General features: G+C 40.9%; 1 protein-coding gene across 2 annotated transcripts in view; it reads right to left on the bottom strand.

Moving 5' to 3' along the window:
• Window positions 1-15,854, bottom strand: part of PDK3 (pyruvate dehydrogenase kinase 3) — a 66,788-nt gene that overhangs the window by 25,015 nt on the left and 25,919 nt on the right. For both annotated transcript variants that reach the window (XM_029241544.1, XM_029241545.1), the window contains exons 3-5: window positions 14,839-14,910; window positions 11,025-11,209; window positions 9,206-9,295 (exon numbers count right to left, since the gene is read on the bottom strand). In XM_029241544.1, coding sequence (XP_029097377.1) covers window positions 9,206-9,295; window positions 11,025-11,209; window positions 14,839-14,910 — 347 coding nt within the window. The remainder of the gene's footprint in view (window positions 1-9,205; window positions 9,296-11,024; window positions 11,210-14,838; window positions 14,911-15,854) is intronic.

Below are 15,854 nucleotides of genomic sequence, written 5' to 3'. Positions count from 1 at the left end.
AAAAAAAAAAAAAAAAAAAAAAAAAAAAGAAAGAAAGAAACAATGCCTGAACAAGGTAAACGTAACGACCACAAAGCATTAGAGTCACAGGTATGCTGCTTTTTTTTTTTTACTCCTTCATTTTATTTATTTTTTAAAATTAATTTTTATGGGAGTATGGTTACTTTACAATGTATGCTGCTTTTAAGAAACACTTTTAAGGGCTTCCCTGGTGGCGCAGTAGTTAAGAATCCACCTGCCAATGCAGGGGACACGGGTTCAAGCCCTAAGGCCATGCGCCACAACTACTGAGTCTGCACTCTAGAGCCCGCGAGCCACAACTACTGAAGTCCGCATGCCTAGAGCCCGTGCTCCGCAACAAGAGAAGCCACTGCAGCGAGAAGCCCGCGCACCACAACAAAGAGTAGCCCCCGGCTCGCCGCAACAAAGACCCAACGCAACCAAAAAAAAAGAAACGCTTTTAAGTCACAAAGCAATTCTAATAAGGTATGTCTATCATCACTTACCCAAAACCCATCTCGAGTGGGAAGCATCAGGGGTTTCTTTGAAGTGCTAGACCCTCTCCCACTGCCCAAAGCGCAGCCAAGTGGAGAAGTGGGGGGCAGAACATCTAACGTACGGGCGACCAATCCACAGGCTGACTAGAATCCTAAAACCTGCGGTTGTGGGCAAAAAGACGGGCTGAGCCGATGAAATTCATCTTGTGCGAATTCAGGATGGAGACACTCAGGCAGGGCAGAAGGCAAAAGGAAACACTTAGAGTTATGGTGATCTAGAAGGCCTGGAGTGCCTGTCATTGCCCTAAACAAGCTGCCCTAAAGAGGCTGCCAGTCTACAGACAAGAGTGGGGCTGAGGGGCTGTGACTTGACAAACCCTCTTACACAGAAAAAAACCCTTGCTTTCTGTTTCCCAGTTCCAATTTCTATAGCTCGGACTACAAAGTGGTTCCTGCCCTAGGATTACCATGGGACCAACTAGGTTCTTTTAATACATCTGTCTCTTGAGTTGGTGGGAGTGGGTCTCTGTTACTTGCAACCTGAAGAGCCCGAAGTGAGAGCACAAGACGTTATTTCTGAACCAGAATAATGACACGCTCTGCAGAAACTGTTTGTATGCTATTACGCTAAGCCCAGCAATAAGAGCATTTAGGAACAACACAGGCAAGCTAACGTCACTGTGAGAGCTGACTTTTGTGCCAAGTATTTGTTTGTACCTTTAAAACGATCTTATCACAGGATTTTCCATTTTGTTCCCTGGTTTCTTACACAGAAAGGAGGGAAAAGGGTCACAATGGAAGGCACCTCCCAGAGGATAATAGGAGCTGCTCTACAACACTAATTCTAGCACTCACTGCCACGAGGCTATAATTTGCAGATGTGTAAAGGTAGATATTACTGTGCTAAATAAGCAGCAAGGAGGCATGCTTCAGTGTTCTGCACATTCAATTACGATGATGCAAGATGCACCCCACTTCTACGCATTTATACAACTGTCTAGTCAAAAATAAAAATAGTGTCCCTACCCTTCTACATAAAAGTTTCCTAGAGTCTGCCTCAAGAGATCTAAGTATGGAATCATTGTTAGTTCATTAAGGCTTCCTAAGGCTATAAAACACGCACGTGCACGTGCATAGGCAAGCACGGGCACACGCACGCACGCACGCACACACGCACACACACACACAGTGGTCATTTGGACTGGACATCTGACTATGCTTAAACCATGCAGGACCTTCACAGCTGAGAAAATCAATAGCAGAGCTATCATTAAAACTCAGAACCCCTACACCTTGTAAATCAAGTTTCCTAAAACAAAAGGGAAAAAAATACTAGAGACAGAGGGAGAACAGTATGGAGGCTCCTTAAAAAATTAAAAATAGACCTACCATATGACCCAGCAATCCCACTACTGGGCATATACCCTGAGAAAACCATAATTCAAAAAGAGTCGTGTACTACAATGTTCACTACAGCTCTGTTTACAATAGCCAGGACAGACAGGGAAGCAACCTAAATGTCCATCAAAAGATGAATGGATAAAAAAGATGTGGTACCTATATACAACAGAATATTACTCAGCCATAAAAAGGAACGAAATTGGGTCATTTGTAGAGATGTGGATGGACCTAGAGTCTGTCATACAGAGTGAAGTAAGTCAGAAAGAGAAAAATAAATATTGTACAATGTATTAATGCATATATGTGGAATCTAGAAAAATGGTACAGATGAACCTATATGCAGGGCAGGAAAAGAGATGCAAATGAAGCGAACAGACATGTGGACATGGCGGGGGGGGGGGGGGGGGGGGGGGGAAGGGGGGGATGAACTGGGAGATTAGGATCAGCATATATACATTAGCATGTGTAAAGCCGATAGCTAGAGGGAACCTGCTGTATAGCACAGGGAGCTCAGCTTCGTGCTCTATGGTGACCTAGATGGGTGGGATGGGAGGTTGGGGGAAGGGAGTTCCAAGAGGGAGGGGATATATGTATACATATAGCTGATTCACTTCATTGTACAGCAGAAACTAATACAACGTTGTAAAGATTAGCTGAAAAATCTCAGAAGGTACGAGGAGAAGGTAAAAAAACAGTGAAAAAATACCAACTACTTTCAAAAGAGGAAGGGAATGGTAAGACGTCACTGAGAGTTGAAGGAAGCTGACACACATCTCTTCCTCTCCTTGACAGCATTCGGGGGTATTGGGAAGAAGAGCTGGGGAGGCGTGGGCCCTTTGGGACTCTCTGACTATTGTCCCTGGGGCATTTGGGGGCGGAGACTCCAGTGCCTTTTTGCTAGAAGACATGGAAGAACTTCCAGGCCTTCTGATAGTTCGTGCTGTCTGCCTTGTTTATTTTTTCTCAGTCTTATCTTGAGCCAGAAAGAGCTTCTGCTTGGGTATGCAGACACTTAGAGAATTAAAAGTGGGGTCCACAGGGCATGAGACAGAAAGCTATTAAAATATGCTTTCTCCACGGGGAGGAAAGAGACCTTCAGGCTTCCTGCTAGGGTGCCTAGCCAATTTTGCCATGGTAGGAAAGGTAACTGATTTAAGACTAATATCTCATTGAGAAATAAAGATTATATACACCTAGCTGGGAAAACTATTTGAATATAGAGGTTATGAGTACAGCAGATCAGACACTGAATTCATCCAGGAAGGCGGTGTGTGATGGGCATTAGCGCTGGAGATGGGGAAATACACAAGTACTACGGATTTCATATGAAGAGACACATTATTCACAGTTGCTATCTGTAAAGTTGGTATGAATTCAATATAAAACAATGTTCTTGCTGGGTTATGAAGACAGGTGATTTTTGGTCTCTTCTCTCTTTTCCCACATTTTCTCAATTTTCTTCAATGAGCACTTTTTATTATTTTGGTAATATGGTATTAGTCCTCTTGACTGACCAGAACGGAAACAGAAGTTGGATGACTGACAAAAAAGTTGGATAGTGGGAAACCATAAAATGACTACAATTGTAAACATTAACTTAAAATACACACTTGAATACACAATTTATTCCTCTACCAATCTTTTCATATAAGGCCAATGTCTCTCCTTTGAAGAGGCGTCAGCTTGGGGTTCCAGATGATACTTCTTAGATAAACAATATCACACACATCTATGAATTCCAATTCCTATTTCTTTAAAGTGCAAGAAACTTAAAGATACTTGTCAAGCAATCCGAGTGCAGATTCCTTCTGGGATTTCTACTCAGTGCCGCCCTGTCACCTAAAAGTTATCTTGTTCACAGTCATTTCATTACATTTTTAAGAATCTCTTCTTTATCAAGTCTTTCCAAAGCATTCAACTTGGTTTTTATGGAAATAAGTCTCTTTTTTGTACTCACATTTCTTCAGTTTACATAACGTATAAATAAATTATGTATACTTATACATATTCATGTGGTATAACTTACACCAACGGTGTGAAGACAAGTAAGTGACCCTTAGTAAGCATATGTCTCACCAAGTGGAAGAAGCATCAGGGCATTCTAGAAAGTATGTACAAGCCAAGCGTCCTCAGTGTGCTGTGGGTATGATTTATGATTTATGAAGGGAATGAAGGCGGCAGAAGAGCTGATGGTGTGGAAGTTGCTTTGCGGGTTCATGCAGTTTCAGAATCTGAAACCAGCCTTCACTGTTGTCTTAAGGAAAGAGGCTATGAAGAAATGAAAAACACGGTTTGAAAGAAGCGGTGGGGAACAGGGAGCAGCGCAGTCCTTGCCCCTCGCCCCATGAGTGTGAGGGTAGAAGTGTGCTGGGGGAGGTGACATGCCCCGTGGCAGAGGGGCATGGGGGGGGGTGATCATCATGGGATACAGCTTTGCCAGGAGCCCAGGCTTTTAAGTTGTGCCAGATGAGTGGTAGGAATGGTTACGTGAGAGGATGGAGTAAAATGTGTCCATGGTAACTGGTGGACTCATTGGGTATAAAGTCAAAAGGGGCAGGAGAAAGAGTGAAGATAAAGCTGTGAGCGAGCGCGGGAAGAGGGAGAGGCTGGGAGGCGACCTGGCCCAGGGTCAAAACCTCGACTAAAAAGGCCAAAGAAAGCAGGAGGCACAAACTTCTAGTTTCTTTCTTTCAAATACTGATCCAACTGTTTTGCACACAATCTTCGGCTAGTGTTTGGTATGAAACTTCTGTCCCTGAGACGAGTGATGCAAGCGTGGATGAGAGTAATTCCAGCCCTTGAGGAATTTACACCCCCATTAGAGAGACCAACAGAAGTACAGAACGATGCCAAGACCAGGCAGGATGCAATAAGTCCAGTAAGAGCCACACAGACAGTAAGTGCTCAAAACAACGGCTTCTGCTCTCCTCCAGCGTCCAGCCTCATCCTCTGATTCACTTGAGCGCTGCTTCATCCGTCTGCCCTAACAACTGCCAAGAACTCTCCGTTACTTCTCTACTTACACTGACTCATGGTTAAAATCTCTCTAAAAAAAATTAGTGAGAGACTTTTTGTGAAGAAACAATGAGATGATAAAGAGGAGTATGTTTTTTTAACATCTTTATTGGAGTATAACTGCTTTACAATGGTGTGTTAGTTTCTGCTGTATAACAAAGTGAATCCGCTATATGTATACAGATATCCCCATATCCCCTCCCTCTTGCGTCTCCCTCCCACCCGCCCTACCCCACCCCTCTAGGCGGTCACAAAGCACCGAGCTGATCTCCCTGTGCTATGCGGCTGCTTCCCACTAGCTAGCTATTTTACATCTGGTAGTGTATGTGTGCCCATGCCACTCTCTCACTTCGTCCCAGCTTACCTTTCCCCCTCCCCGTGTCCTCAAGTCCATTCTCCATGTCTGCGTCTTTATTCCTGTCCTGCCCCTGGGCTCTTCAGAACCTTGTTTTTTTAAAGGGAGTACGTTTTTACAACTTTATTATGAAGAATTGCAAACGCTGACGAAGTGCAGAGCACACTGCAGAGAATCCTAGTGCACGCGTCACCAGCCTCAGCACTTCTCAACACAGCCTGATCTTTTTCACTGCCCTACCTCTTGATAATTCTGAAGTAAATCCCACAACGCATTTGATGTCATGTGTGATATTTCAAAATACCTCTCTTGAAGCTAGGACACCTTAAAAAAAAATAACCACAATACCAATATGACACCTAAAAAAAATTAACAATATTTCTTGAAATATTTCATCAAATATTCAAGTGTCTTATAAATGTCCTAAATGTTTTAAAATATTTTATAATTTATGCCAGAAACAAAAGCAAAGGCACCAACTTATTATATATAATCAATGGTATAAATGAGAAGGCAAATGACTCACATGATGCCCAAGGATGCTCATGAACTTGTCTACCTACAGCCCTTCCTGGGTGCTAGTGCTGCTTCAGGAGCTCTACATATATTATCTCACTTAACCCTAGGACATAGCTGAATTGCCAAGAGCACCATTTTATTGATGACGAAACTGACGCCCAAAGAGGTTATGTAACATGTCCAAGGTCACCTAGCTAACCTAAATGTCTATCAGCTGATGAAGAGATAAAACAAAATGCAGTCTATCCATACAGTGGAATATTATTTGGCCATAAAAAGAAACAAAGTACCGGTTTATGTTACAACATGGATGACACTTGAAAACACTGTGCTAAGTGAAAGAAACCATTCACAAAAGACCACATACTGTATGATTTCATTTATATGAAAGGTCCAGAAAAGGAGTATCTACAGAGACAGCAAGTACTGGGTTGGCCAAAAGGTTTGTTTAGCTTTTTCCGTAAGATGGCTCTAGTAGTAGCACTTAATGGTCTTTAACTTCATTTGAAACAATTTTGTTATATTGTATGTGACAGCTGTCATATCAGCGTGCATTTAAAAAAAGACGTCAAAATTGGTGAAATTTTGCGTAGCCGTTTAAATATTGAAGATGGAAGAAAAAAAGCAACATTTTCGGCCTATTATGTTCTATTATTCCCAGAAAGGTAAAAATGCAACTGAAACGCAAAAAAAGATTTGTGCAGTGTATGAAGAAGGTGCTGTGACTGGTCGAACATGTCAAAAATGGTTTGCGAAGTTTCGTGCTGGAAATTTCTCGCTGGAAGATGCTCCACGGTTGGGTAGACCAGTTGAAGTTGATAGCGATCAAATCAAGACGTTAATTGAGAACAATCAACGTTATACCATGAGGAAGATAGCTGACATACTCAAAATATCCAACATGAGCACTGAAAATCATTTGCACCAGCTTGGTTATATGAATTGCTTTGATGTTTGGGTTCCACATAAGTTAAGTGAAAAAAAAACTTCTTGACAGTATTTTGGCATGCGATTCTCTACTTAAACGTAATGAAAATGTTCCGTTTTTAAAACAAATTGTGACAGGCGATGAAAAGTGGATACTGTACGATAATGTGGAACAGAAGAGATTGTGGGGCAAGCGAAATGAACCACCACCAACCCCACCAAAGGCCGGTCTTCATCCAAAGAAGGTGATGTTGTGTATATGGTGGGATTGGAAGGGAGTCCTCTATTATCGGCTCTTTCTGGAAAACCAAACGATTAATTCCAACAAGTACTGCTCCCAAGTAGACCAACTGAAAGCAGCACTAGACAAAAAGCGTCCAGAATGAGTGAACAGAAAACGCATAATCTTCCATCAGGATAACGCAAGACCACATGTTTCTTTGATGACCAGGCGAAAACTGTTACAGCTTGGCTGCGAAGTTCTGATTCATCGACCGTATTCACCAGACATTGCACCTTCGGATTTCAACGTGTTTCAGTCTTTACAAAATTCTCTTAATGGAAAAAATTTCAATTCCCTGGAAGACTCTAAAAGGCACCTGAAACAGTTCTTTGCTCAAAAAGATAAAAAGTTTTGGGAAGATGGAATTATGACGTTGCCTGAAAAATGGCAGACGGTAGTGGAACAAAAGGGTGAGTATGTGGTTCAATAAAGTTCTTGGTGAAAATGAAAAATGTGTCTTTTATTTTTACTTAAAAACGGAAGGCACTTTTTGGCCAACCCAATAGATTAGTGGTTGCCTAGGGCTGGGGAGAGGGGTAGTAGGGAGTGACTGCTAATGGCTATGGGGTTTCTTTTGGGGTGATGAAGAAGTCCTAAAATTGGATTATGGTGATGGTTGCACAACTCCGTAAATAAACTAGAAACCCCTGAATTGTACACTTTAAATGGGTGAATTGTATGGCATGTGAATTGTACCATAATAAAGCTTCTTTAAAAGTAAATTACCGAAAAGTTGAACATTTCTCAAGCCAAGGAATATTTATTGACCATCTACACAGGCATATACTAAGTTCTATGCGAGTCACAAAACAAGTATAAGACAAATACCCTGACTTCAAATTGCTTGCAGTTCAAGAGAAAAGGCACATATGCAATATACTATAGTGCACTTTTGCTTTATGAATGTGTGCCTTTTTTTTCTAAGGGCAGTCAACTATCTGAACCAGGCTTTCTGAATCATAAAAGCCACTGGGCTAGGGCCAGATGAACATACAAGTGGTGATAAGACCAATCCTGCTTCCCTTCCCTGCTGGGGGCCTACAGAGGGTTATCTTGTGAGAGAGAAACCTACATACAGGGTTCTTAGCATGCTGAAGCTGAGCCTATTCGCTTGCAACTGAAGTAATGTGAGTACATGTTTTCTAACTAAACAGAGGCCAGGGCAGCCTGACAAGCCTAGCCTGAGCTAAGGCCACCGGGGGGATGCCCAGGGTAACCAAACAGCACAGGTTTTCCTTAGCTTTAGCGGCTGAAGATCTGGTCTGTTCCCCCACTGGGGAGGCTGCCCACATGGGGCACCGTCCCTTGGCCCTCCAAGCTCCAAGAGCAAAGGTCACTCTGCTTGAGGCAGGCCTGAGAGCTCTGCCAAGGAGACAAGGCCCTCGTCTGCCTCCTAGTCATTTAGCTACACAATCCAGAAAAAGTAAGAGCAACAGAGATCCCAATGAAGGTCGGAGAGAGCTATGGTCCTGAAACTAGTAAGGTGTGTGTTTAGATAAGGAGAGGAGGGCCACAGGAGGAGACACAATCTAGGAAAGAGGACAGTCTGGGGATCTGAGGCTGCAGAGAATAACCCTAACACCGAAGAAGACTGAAGAGGTCCAGGAACCTGGTGGATCACTTACAACCAGGAAGGCTTTCTGGAGCTAGCATTTATCTTAAATGAAAAATGAGGAGACTGCTGTTCAAATTCCGAGTGCCCAGGCACTAGGAACATATGGCTCTAGGGTTCTGTTCTACCCTGAGGCTGCTGGAACAGAGTCCAGCTCCACATCCAGTGAACCCGTGAAGCCCAAATGCCATGTGGATTCTAAAACCTGGAGTGCATGTCAGAAAGATATATACATTTTACAAACACGTGAATTCAGCTGAATTTTATAACAGGGGTTTGCATTCTCTGAAATTTTCAGACAGTGGTGGCAATTGAAACTTAGACTCTTAAGCTAACAAATATTTACTGTTTAGCTAGAACTATAAGAAAAGCCTTAGTCAATGAAGTAGAAACTCCGATTTTGAACATTACTAATTATGCATCGCTTCCTGAGCCACCTAGAAAGAACAAAGCATATTTGGATCAAATGGCTTGGGCCCAGAGTGGCCTGATGAACCAGCAAACAGTTCAGCGCCATAACCCTACAGCCAAGCGGCCTCAACGAAACCACAATCCTACTGGAACCACAACCGCTAACGTTACGTTGGCCTCCTTACCTTTCACAACATCAGCCACGTTGCAAGTGGGATCAATACTTCCTATGTGTTTGGGATGCGCAGGATTGGTGTCACCGCCAAACAGAAGTGCTAAACAAACACAAGAGAAAAGGGAGAGGATTAAAAACACAGAAGGCTAGGATGGTCAGGCAGAGAAATATGGGGCTTGTAAGTTTTGACAAGATTTTCTTATTGTGAAAACCGTTTTAGCATCCACAGTGACTTAGAGCAACAGAATCCACTCAATTGGTGGGTGATCAGCTATCAGACAACTGAGGAGGAAGGATGTGCTGTGAAATCTGCCAGGTGCAGTTAGCAGGTCCTAAAGCAGTGACACGGGCCGGGTATCCAATGCGCTCTCCCCAACACAACGTGACTTGGATGAAAAAAACTTCCTTTCATCCTCAGCCAAGTTTACCCACCTTCTCAGCACTACCCTAGACATTTATTCCAACATTCACTAAATATTTAGAAAATGCAGTCTGCACCATTAGACCAGGCTTGCACAGGGTCTTCACCATGAGCACTTCAAATCCCTCCATCGTGGGGCTTATTTTTCACCGTACTACACACAAACGCTATTTGTGCAAGCGTTTTTAAAAGTACATTTAACTACTTTCATAATATACAAGGTTTGCAAAATTTTACTTCCGAAAAAAACCAAAACGACCCCCAAAGAAAAAAGTAATCTGAATTCAAATGTTTATATGTGTAGCTATTTTTAAATCAAACAAAAATTGGGAATAACTTAGACTCCACAAAAGGAGAATGTTTAAATAAAATAGGTAGAGATTTTAATTATGAAAAAGGACAAGTATGGGCATTAGGCCAATACATAAAGTGCCAACTAATTAAGTGGAAGAAAACCAAAAGGTGTGCAAACTTAATCAACGATCGAAAAACATGTACGTATATATGTAGACACACATATGTAGGTCAGAAAGAAACTGTAGTTATCTAAGTAGTTTAAATAGTATTTGGGTTCTCTTTTTTCCCCTATAAATTTCCTGTAAACTGTCAAACATTTACACTTTAAACAGACACACATTTAGAACAAACCCACATTTAATAGCTGCATAACATTTGGCTATCCAAATAAAACACATTAGTAAAATAAAGATGCTCTGTCCATTTTCTGACTCAACAAAGAGGGTGAATTAGACTCTAGACACCTGGATGCATTTTCACAAGAATTATGAAATCCGACAAAGAAACACGCTGAAAATCAGTTTAAAAGCTTTTGTGAAGAGAATTTTAGTTGTTGTTTTTTTTTCTTATCTGCTTATCAGCCTAGAGAGGAGACTAAAACTCTCAATACAAGATTAGGGTTTGACAAACCCGCTTAATCTGATTTCACTGACCACTGTGAAATAAAAGATCCATACTCATATTGCCAACTTGTCAGTTCAGTATTGTTAGTATCAATGTTTTTAAAACCAAAAAGGAAAACATGTGACATCCTGAATGAAGACTAGAACAGACCCTAGAGACACTGAAAGTATTCAGAGATGAACACCAGGCTGCCATTACAGCCGGTCCCTCACCCCCACCAGGAATGTAACAGCAGAGGCTTAAAAGGCAGGCAGTGGTCCTGTCTCAAATATGAGCACCCAAAAAGCCTTTCAAGGATTTCTTTTAACAGAGAGTTCTAATGATTAGCTTTTTCATAGATAGGACTCACTTAGGAGAAACTGAACTAGAAATGAAATTTCTGGACAAAAATACAGATCAGTAAATTAAAAATGAAGCAACAGGAAAACATTTCGGAGAAATCACTCTGGTTATCTTTTCAAAACTGGACCAAGAAAAGCCAACTTACTGTGCTGGTTAATAAGCATGCGGAAAGAGATGCGGTTGGTATAAAACCGGTCCAGAAAATACTGGATGTTACTGCTAATGAACGGATCAAACCCAAACTTCTCCTTGTACTCGATCACTCCTTGGGCCATTGTAGGAACCACATCATTGTGTCTATTTCTGACTTTAATTAGAACTTGTAGAAAGCTGTGTGGGAAGGAAAGAAAAAAACGGTCAAAATGGTCAAAATCTCATGGGCTAATGTATAAACTTCCCAGGTCTATCTCAGTACTATTTACCTGTTGGTATTTATTTTATAAGGCAGAGACATCATTATCATCATAGGCTACAAGGAAGTACTCACGAGAAACTAAAGTATTACTCAGTTTTTGCTTGAAACTTTCTACAGAAAGTCTTCCTTCAGAGATACAAAACGTAGAAGGTTCTAGTAAAGAAAAAAATGCTCAAATGCCTTTTTAGGAATCCACTGACTTTCCAGATAAGTGATTACTAATAAAACAGATTCTATAAATGTTTGCTGAATACATAATTGCAGAATGTATTAATATTTCTTCTGACAACATGAAGACAATCCCAAAAATCTCCAAGGATTTATTATGGAGTCTTAAAGAAATAGCTTCCATGAAGCAATAATGTCAAACTTTTTAAGAATAAAATTTTGAAACGAATTTCTCTCAGCAGTAAAATATGGTGATGAAATGTAGATAGAACAATGGTGATTAAGACAAACCTATTCAAGAATTCCAGTATATTACTGTAAAAGTGCAGAGGGAAAAATATATTGAGAATAGTAACTAAGAACAGAAAGACAAGTCAATGGAACCTAATAAAAAGCCTGGAACCAGGATCAAGGGTGAATGAGTATGTGTGTGTAAAAATTCAGCATATCGATAAAGTGACAATATAAGTCAGTAGGGAAACAAATTAGTTGGGACAGCTGGCTAACAATTTAAGTCACACCTCAATTTTAAACTTTAAGCCCCGAAATGGGTTTTAAAAGACTTAAATGTAAAAGGGTGAAATTGTAGAAAAGGAAACAGAAAATCAGCTGAATAAGTATATAACCTTGGAGTAAAGGGAGGCTGTTCTAATACCAAAGGCAGAAACCATGATGAAACAAATAATAGGACTATGCAGGATTTCAGCAATTTTATAGGGACACACATTATAAAGTCAAGAAAAAGTGAAAGCTGGGAAAAATATATTCACAAGAGTTACTATTCTTAGTGAAGGAAAAGATGACCACCCTAACAGAACACTAGGCAAGGGGCCTGGTATCAATAGAAAATGTACCAGAGGAAATGCAAACACCAACAACTTCACCTTCAAAATAATAAAAGAAAAGCAAATTAAAACAATGCAACACTATTCTCCGCTTACAGACTGGCAAAGAATAACCATTGTCAGCCAGAGCGTGGGAGCATAACTGATGCATTTCTAGGGGCAGTTGAGCAGCCTATATCAAAAGCCCAAAGAAAGTCATTCCACTCCCAGGAATTGATTCTAGGAAAATAACCGGACAAGGCCAACAGCTGTATTTAAGAGCTGTTCTTTAAAGCACTGCTTATAGTAGCAAGAAAACCACGAACTATTCTAAAATCCAATGACAGGAGGTCAAATCACATGAGTTATCTGCAGATGGACCACTATGAAACTACTAATAATGGTGTAGATCTATAATGCTGACACCGTTATTTTTGTAAAACACACACACACACATTCTACACATATAGAAATATATATGCCTAGTTAAAAGTGTAAATGGAAGGAAAATGTTAACAGTGGTTGGCCCCCGGTAATGGAAATTTGGAGTAAACTTATTTACCCAAATAGTCTTATTTTTCTCAATGATGAAATATTTCTGTAACAAATACATATGTGCAAAGACAGCAAAGATGAATAAATCAACTCAGAAATTATAAGGTCATAATATTCTCAAGAAATTTTCTAATGGACCATTTATCCTTTACATAATGCTCTTCCCATCATATTCATAAATTAAATATTACTAAACTGAAACAATTCATTACAGTAGAAAAGTGCCTCAACTTATCTGAGGGGAGGAGACTTGCTTCAATGGTTCAATTCTCAGACTACTTCCCCAATTCTGGGGCTCTTCTAAACTTTATCATTATGACAAACATCCTTGTCCTCTAAGCTACTTTCACTTTACTTAAGTGGTTTCCCTGCCCATGACTGCTATATAACCTCTCACTGATATGAAAAGGCTGCTACGATGAGCAGAACTCTCCACTCCTTCCTTCACTGCAAACATCAGGCTTCTACAATCCCAAGTCTCTTAACTAGCTTCATGGCAACCTGGACAAGTTACTAAACGTCACTGAGCGAGAGCTATTATCATTACAATCTCGTACACGTTGGATCCAGCGCTTGGCAGTTTCCAAAGCAGGCTCGCGTCCATAAATCGCATCTGACTGATAACCTGTTCCAGAAACTGAGACAGGACTCCAGGAAACACACAGAAGAAATTTCATATCATAAACTTCCACAAATCTATATCCCAAAATTTGAAGCTATAGAGGTCAGTCCTAATTTGGAGGATATCAGCCAAACTGTCACTAGCTAATGACTTTTGAGAAACCAAACTTCTGGGTTCGATTTAGTTAACTTTGATAACTTAAATGACAGCAAGGGCTTACAACAAGGAAAACATTACAGCTGGGGGCTCTAATCCAATGCCTCCCTTTCCACATTTCATAGACCCATTAGCAAAACACCTAGCAAAGTATAAAACAGGTCAGGACTTTTTTCCCTTTGTATTTTAATCTGTAACTACATTTCAGCTAGCTACTCATGACTCAGACCAGCAGTTCTGGCAGTATGGTGCACTGCAAAGAGCAATGTACCAAGGAAGAGGAAACATGATTTACAGATCCAGCTCTGCTCCTAACTAATGTTACAATCTTGGGGAAGTCACCTCACATCTTGGACCTCAGTTTTCTTATCTGTGAATTGAGAGAGCTGGGTTAAATGCCTCCAGCTAAGGTCTCTTATGTAACACGGTGCTTCTTAGTTCTTTTTATGGAACAGCTACATGTAAGGCATTTGGTGTCACAATGATGTGGGTCAGGTTTCTACTTAGAAAGAAATTCCTCAGCACAACAGAAATAATATGTCCATAAGGCCTGCCATATGCATTCACTGATGGGTACATGAAAGAGGAGGAAAGTAATGTGAAGGGGACACAATTTCTCTTGGGGGTGAAAAAACCACACTCAGAGCTAGGGTCAGCGTTTCCCGGTTAAATGAAAAGGAAAAACCAGAAATATTTTCCATCAGCATGAGAATTTAGCAGCCTTCCTGCCTAACAACAGCAACAGAATTCAGAATAGCTGTTATGTTAATAGCATACTCTTTTACGCTGCTCCAAAATAAAAGCATTATTGATTCTCTGAGCTCAAATGTAACATCGCATTGAAAATTTAAAAACAAATTGTAAAGGACTAAGTACATAAACTCATGTATACACAGAGGCCAGTGCCTTCTTAAAACTACCACTAGGTGGAACATTTACTGCAATATTTACAGTGAGTGTCCAGCACGAGTTCACCAGAAGACAAGGATTAAGAATTAGATCATGAAGCGTAATTGGAAGGGTCATTATTCCCTTGGTACTATGTTAAATTCTTAACTCAAATTTTAAAAAACTGCAACGTTGAGCTGTTACCCATTAAGAAACCTAATGCTTTCGGCCAAGTTGTACTTCTTGGTTCTTAATGACATGAGTTCCATTTACCAAAACATTTTTTAACCTAGATATTTTGACTTTCAGGTAAGTTTGGTACCATACTTACTTATCCAAGACGTGTGGATCTTCAGGGCTCTTATTTTCATATTCTAGAAGTTCAAGAAAACTCTGCATATACCTGAAAAAAAGAGATACTGTGTTAGTTGCCTACCCTACATCCATCCTCCTTTCCCTTTTCCTTAGGAGTACGTTAAATTTCCACCCAGGTATCCATCCAATCCCCTCCACCCGCCATGTAGCCCAAGTGCTTCCGGGGAAGCTGATACCATGCAAAGCTCCTGGGTGGCCCTGTTTTTCTCTGGGTAATCCTATTTCTCTTGTCACTAATTCCTCATTAGTCCGATAGTTCTGGCCTAAGCCTGTCACTGAGTCGCATTTCCCTGAACACAGGCATTGGCTCAGGAATGGACATCACTGCCTCGATTCAGGCCAGTAAAATAAGAGAGCAGACTTGCTGGCGGTCTTTGGGAGAGAAATTAACTTGCTCTGCTTTTGGACAATGTGGTCCATGGATGTAAAGCCTGGAACTGCTGCAGCTATTCTGTCACCAGGAGAAAATCCAGCCAGAAAATGAAGCCGACCCCATGGAAAGTAGGGCCTTGATAATCTCGTGAATCTCTGAATCAAACCAACACCAAAACCTCATCCTATGGCTGGATCTTATAGTTACAATTTATTGCTTAAGCCAGGTTTAGTTGGATTTTCTGCTACTTCCTAACACACATGTCCTAACTGATACATCAAGTCTACAGTTTGATTACCAAAAAAAGTGCACAGAAAATTTAAGAAGCACGTGTGTGACCCTGAAGTGCATGCTAAGAACTTAGAACTAGGGGAGTTTCCTGGCGGTCCAGTGGTTAGGACGCGATGCTTTCACTGCCATGGGCCTGGGTTCAATCCCTGGTTGGGGAACTAAGATCTTGCAAGCTGCATGGCACAGCAGGAAAAGGAGAAAAAAAGAACCTAGAGCTAGAAATAAAGAAGGTTCCTTCTCAGAGTTAACCTAGTTTCATCAACATGTAATGAAGGAGAAAGAATTCCTCTTAGGCCCTCAGAAACAGC

Source organism: Monodon monoceros, unplaced genomic scaffold, assembly GCF_005190385.1.
Source record: "Monodon monoceros isolate NGI ecotype Baffin Bay Population unplaced genomic scaffold, NGI_Narwhal_1 Super_Scaffold_22, whole genome shotgun sequence".
NCBI classification, from domain to species: domain Eukaryota; kingdom Metazoa; phylum Chordata; class Mammalia; order Artiodactyla; family Monodontidae; genus Monodon; species Monodon monoceros.
Note: the sequence above shows the minus strand (reverse complement) of the source record. Positions and strands in the feature narration are given on the sequence as shown.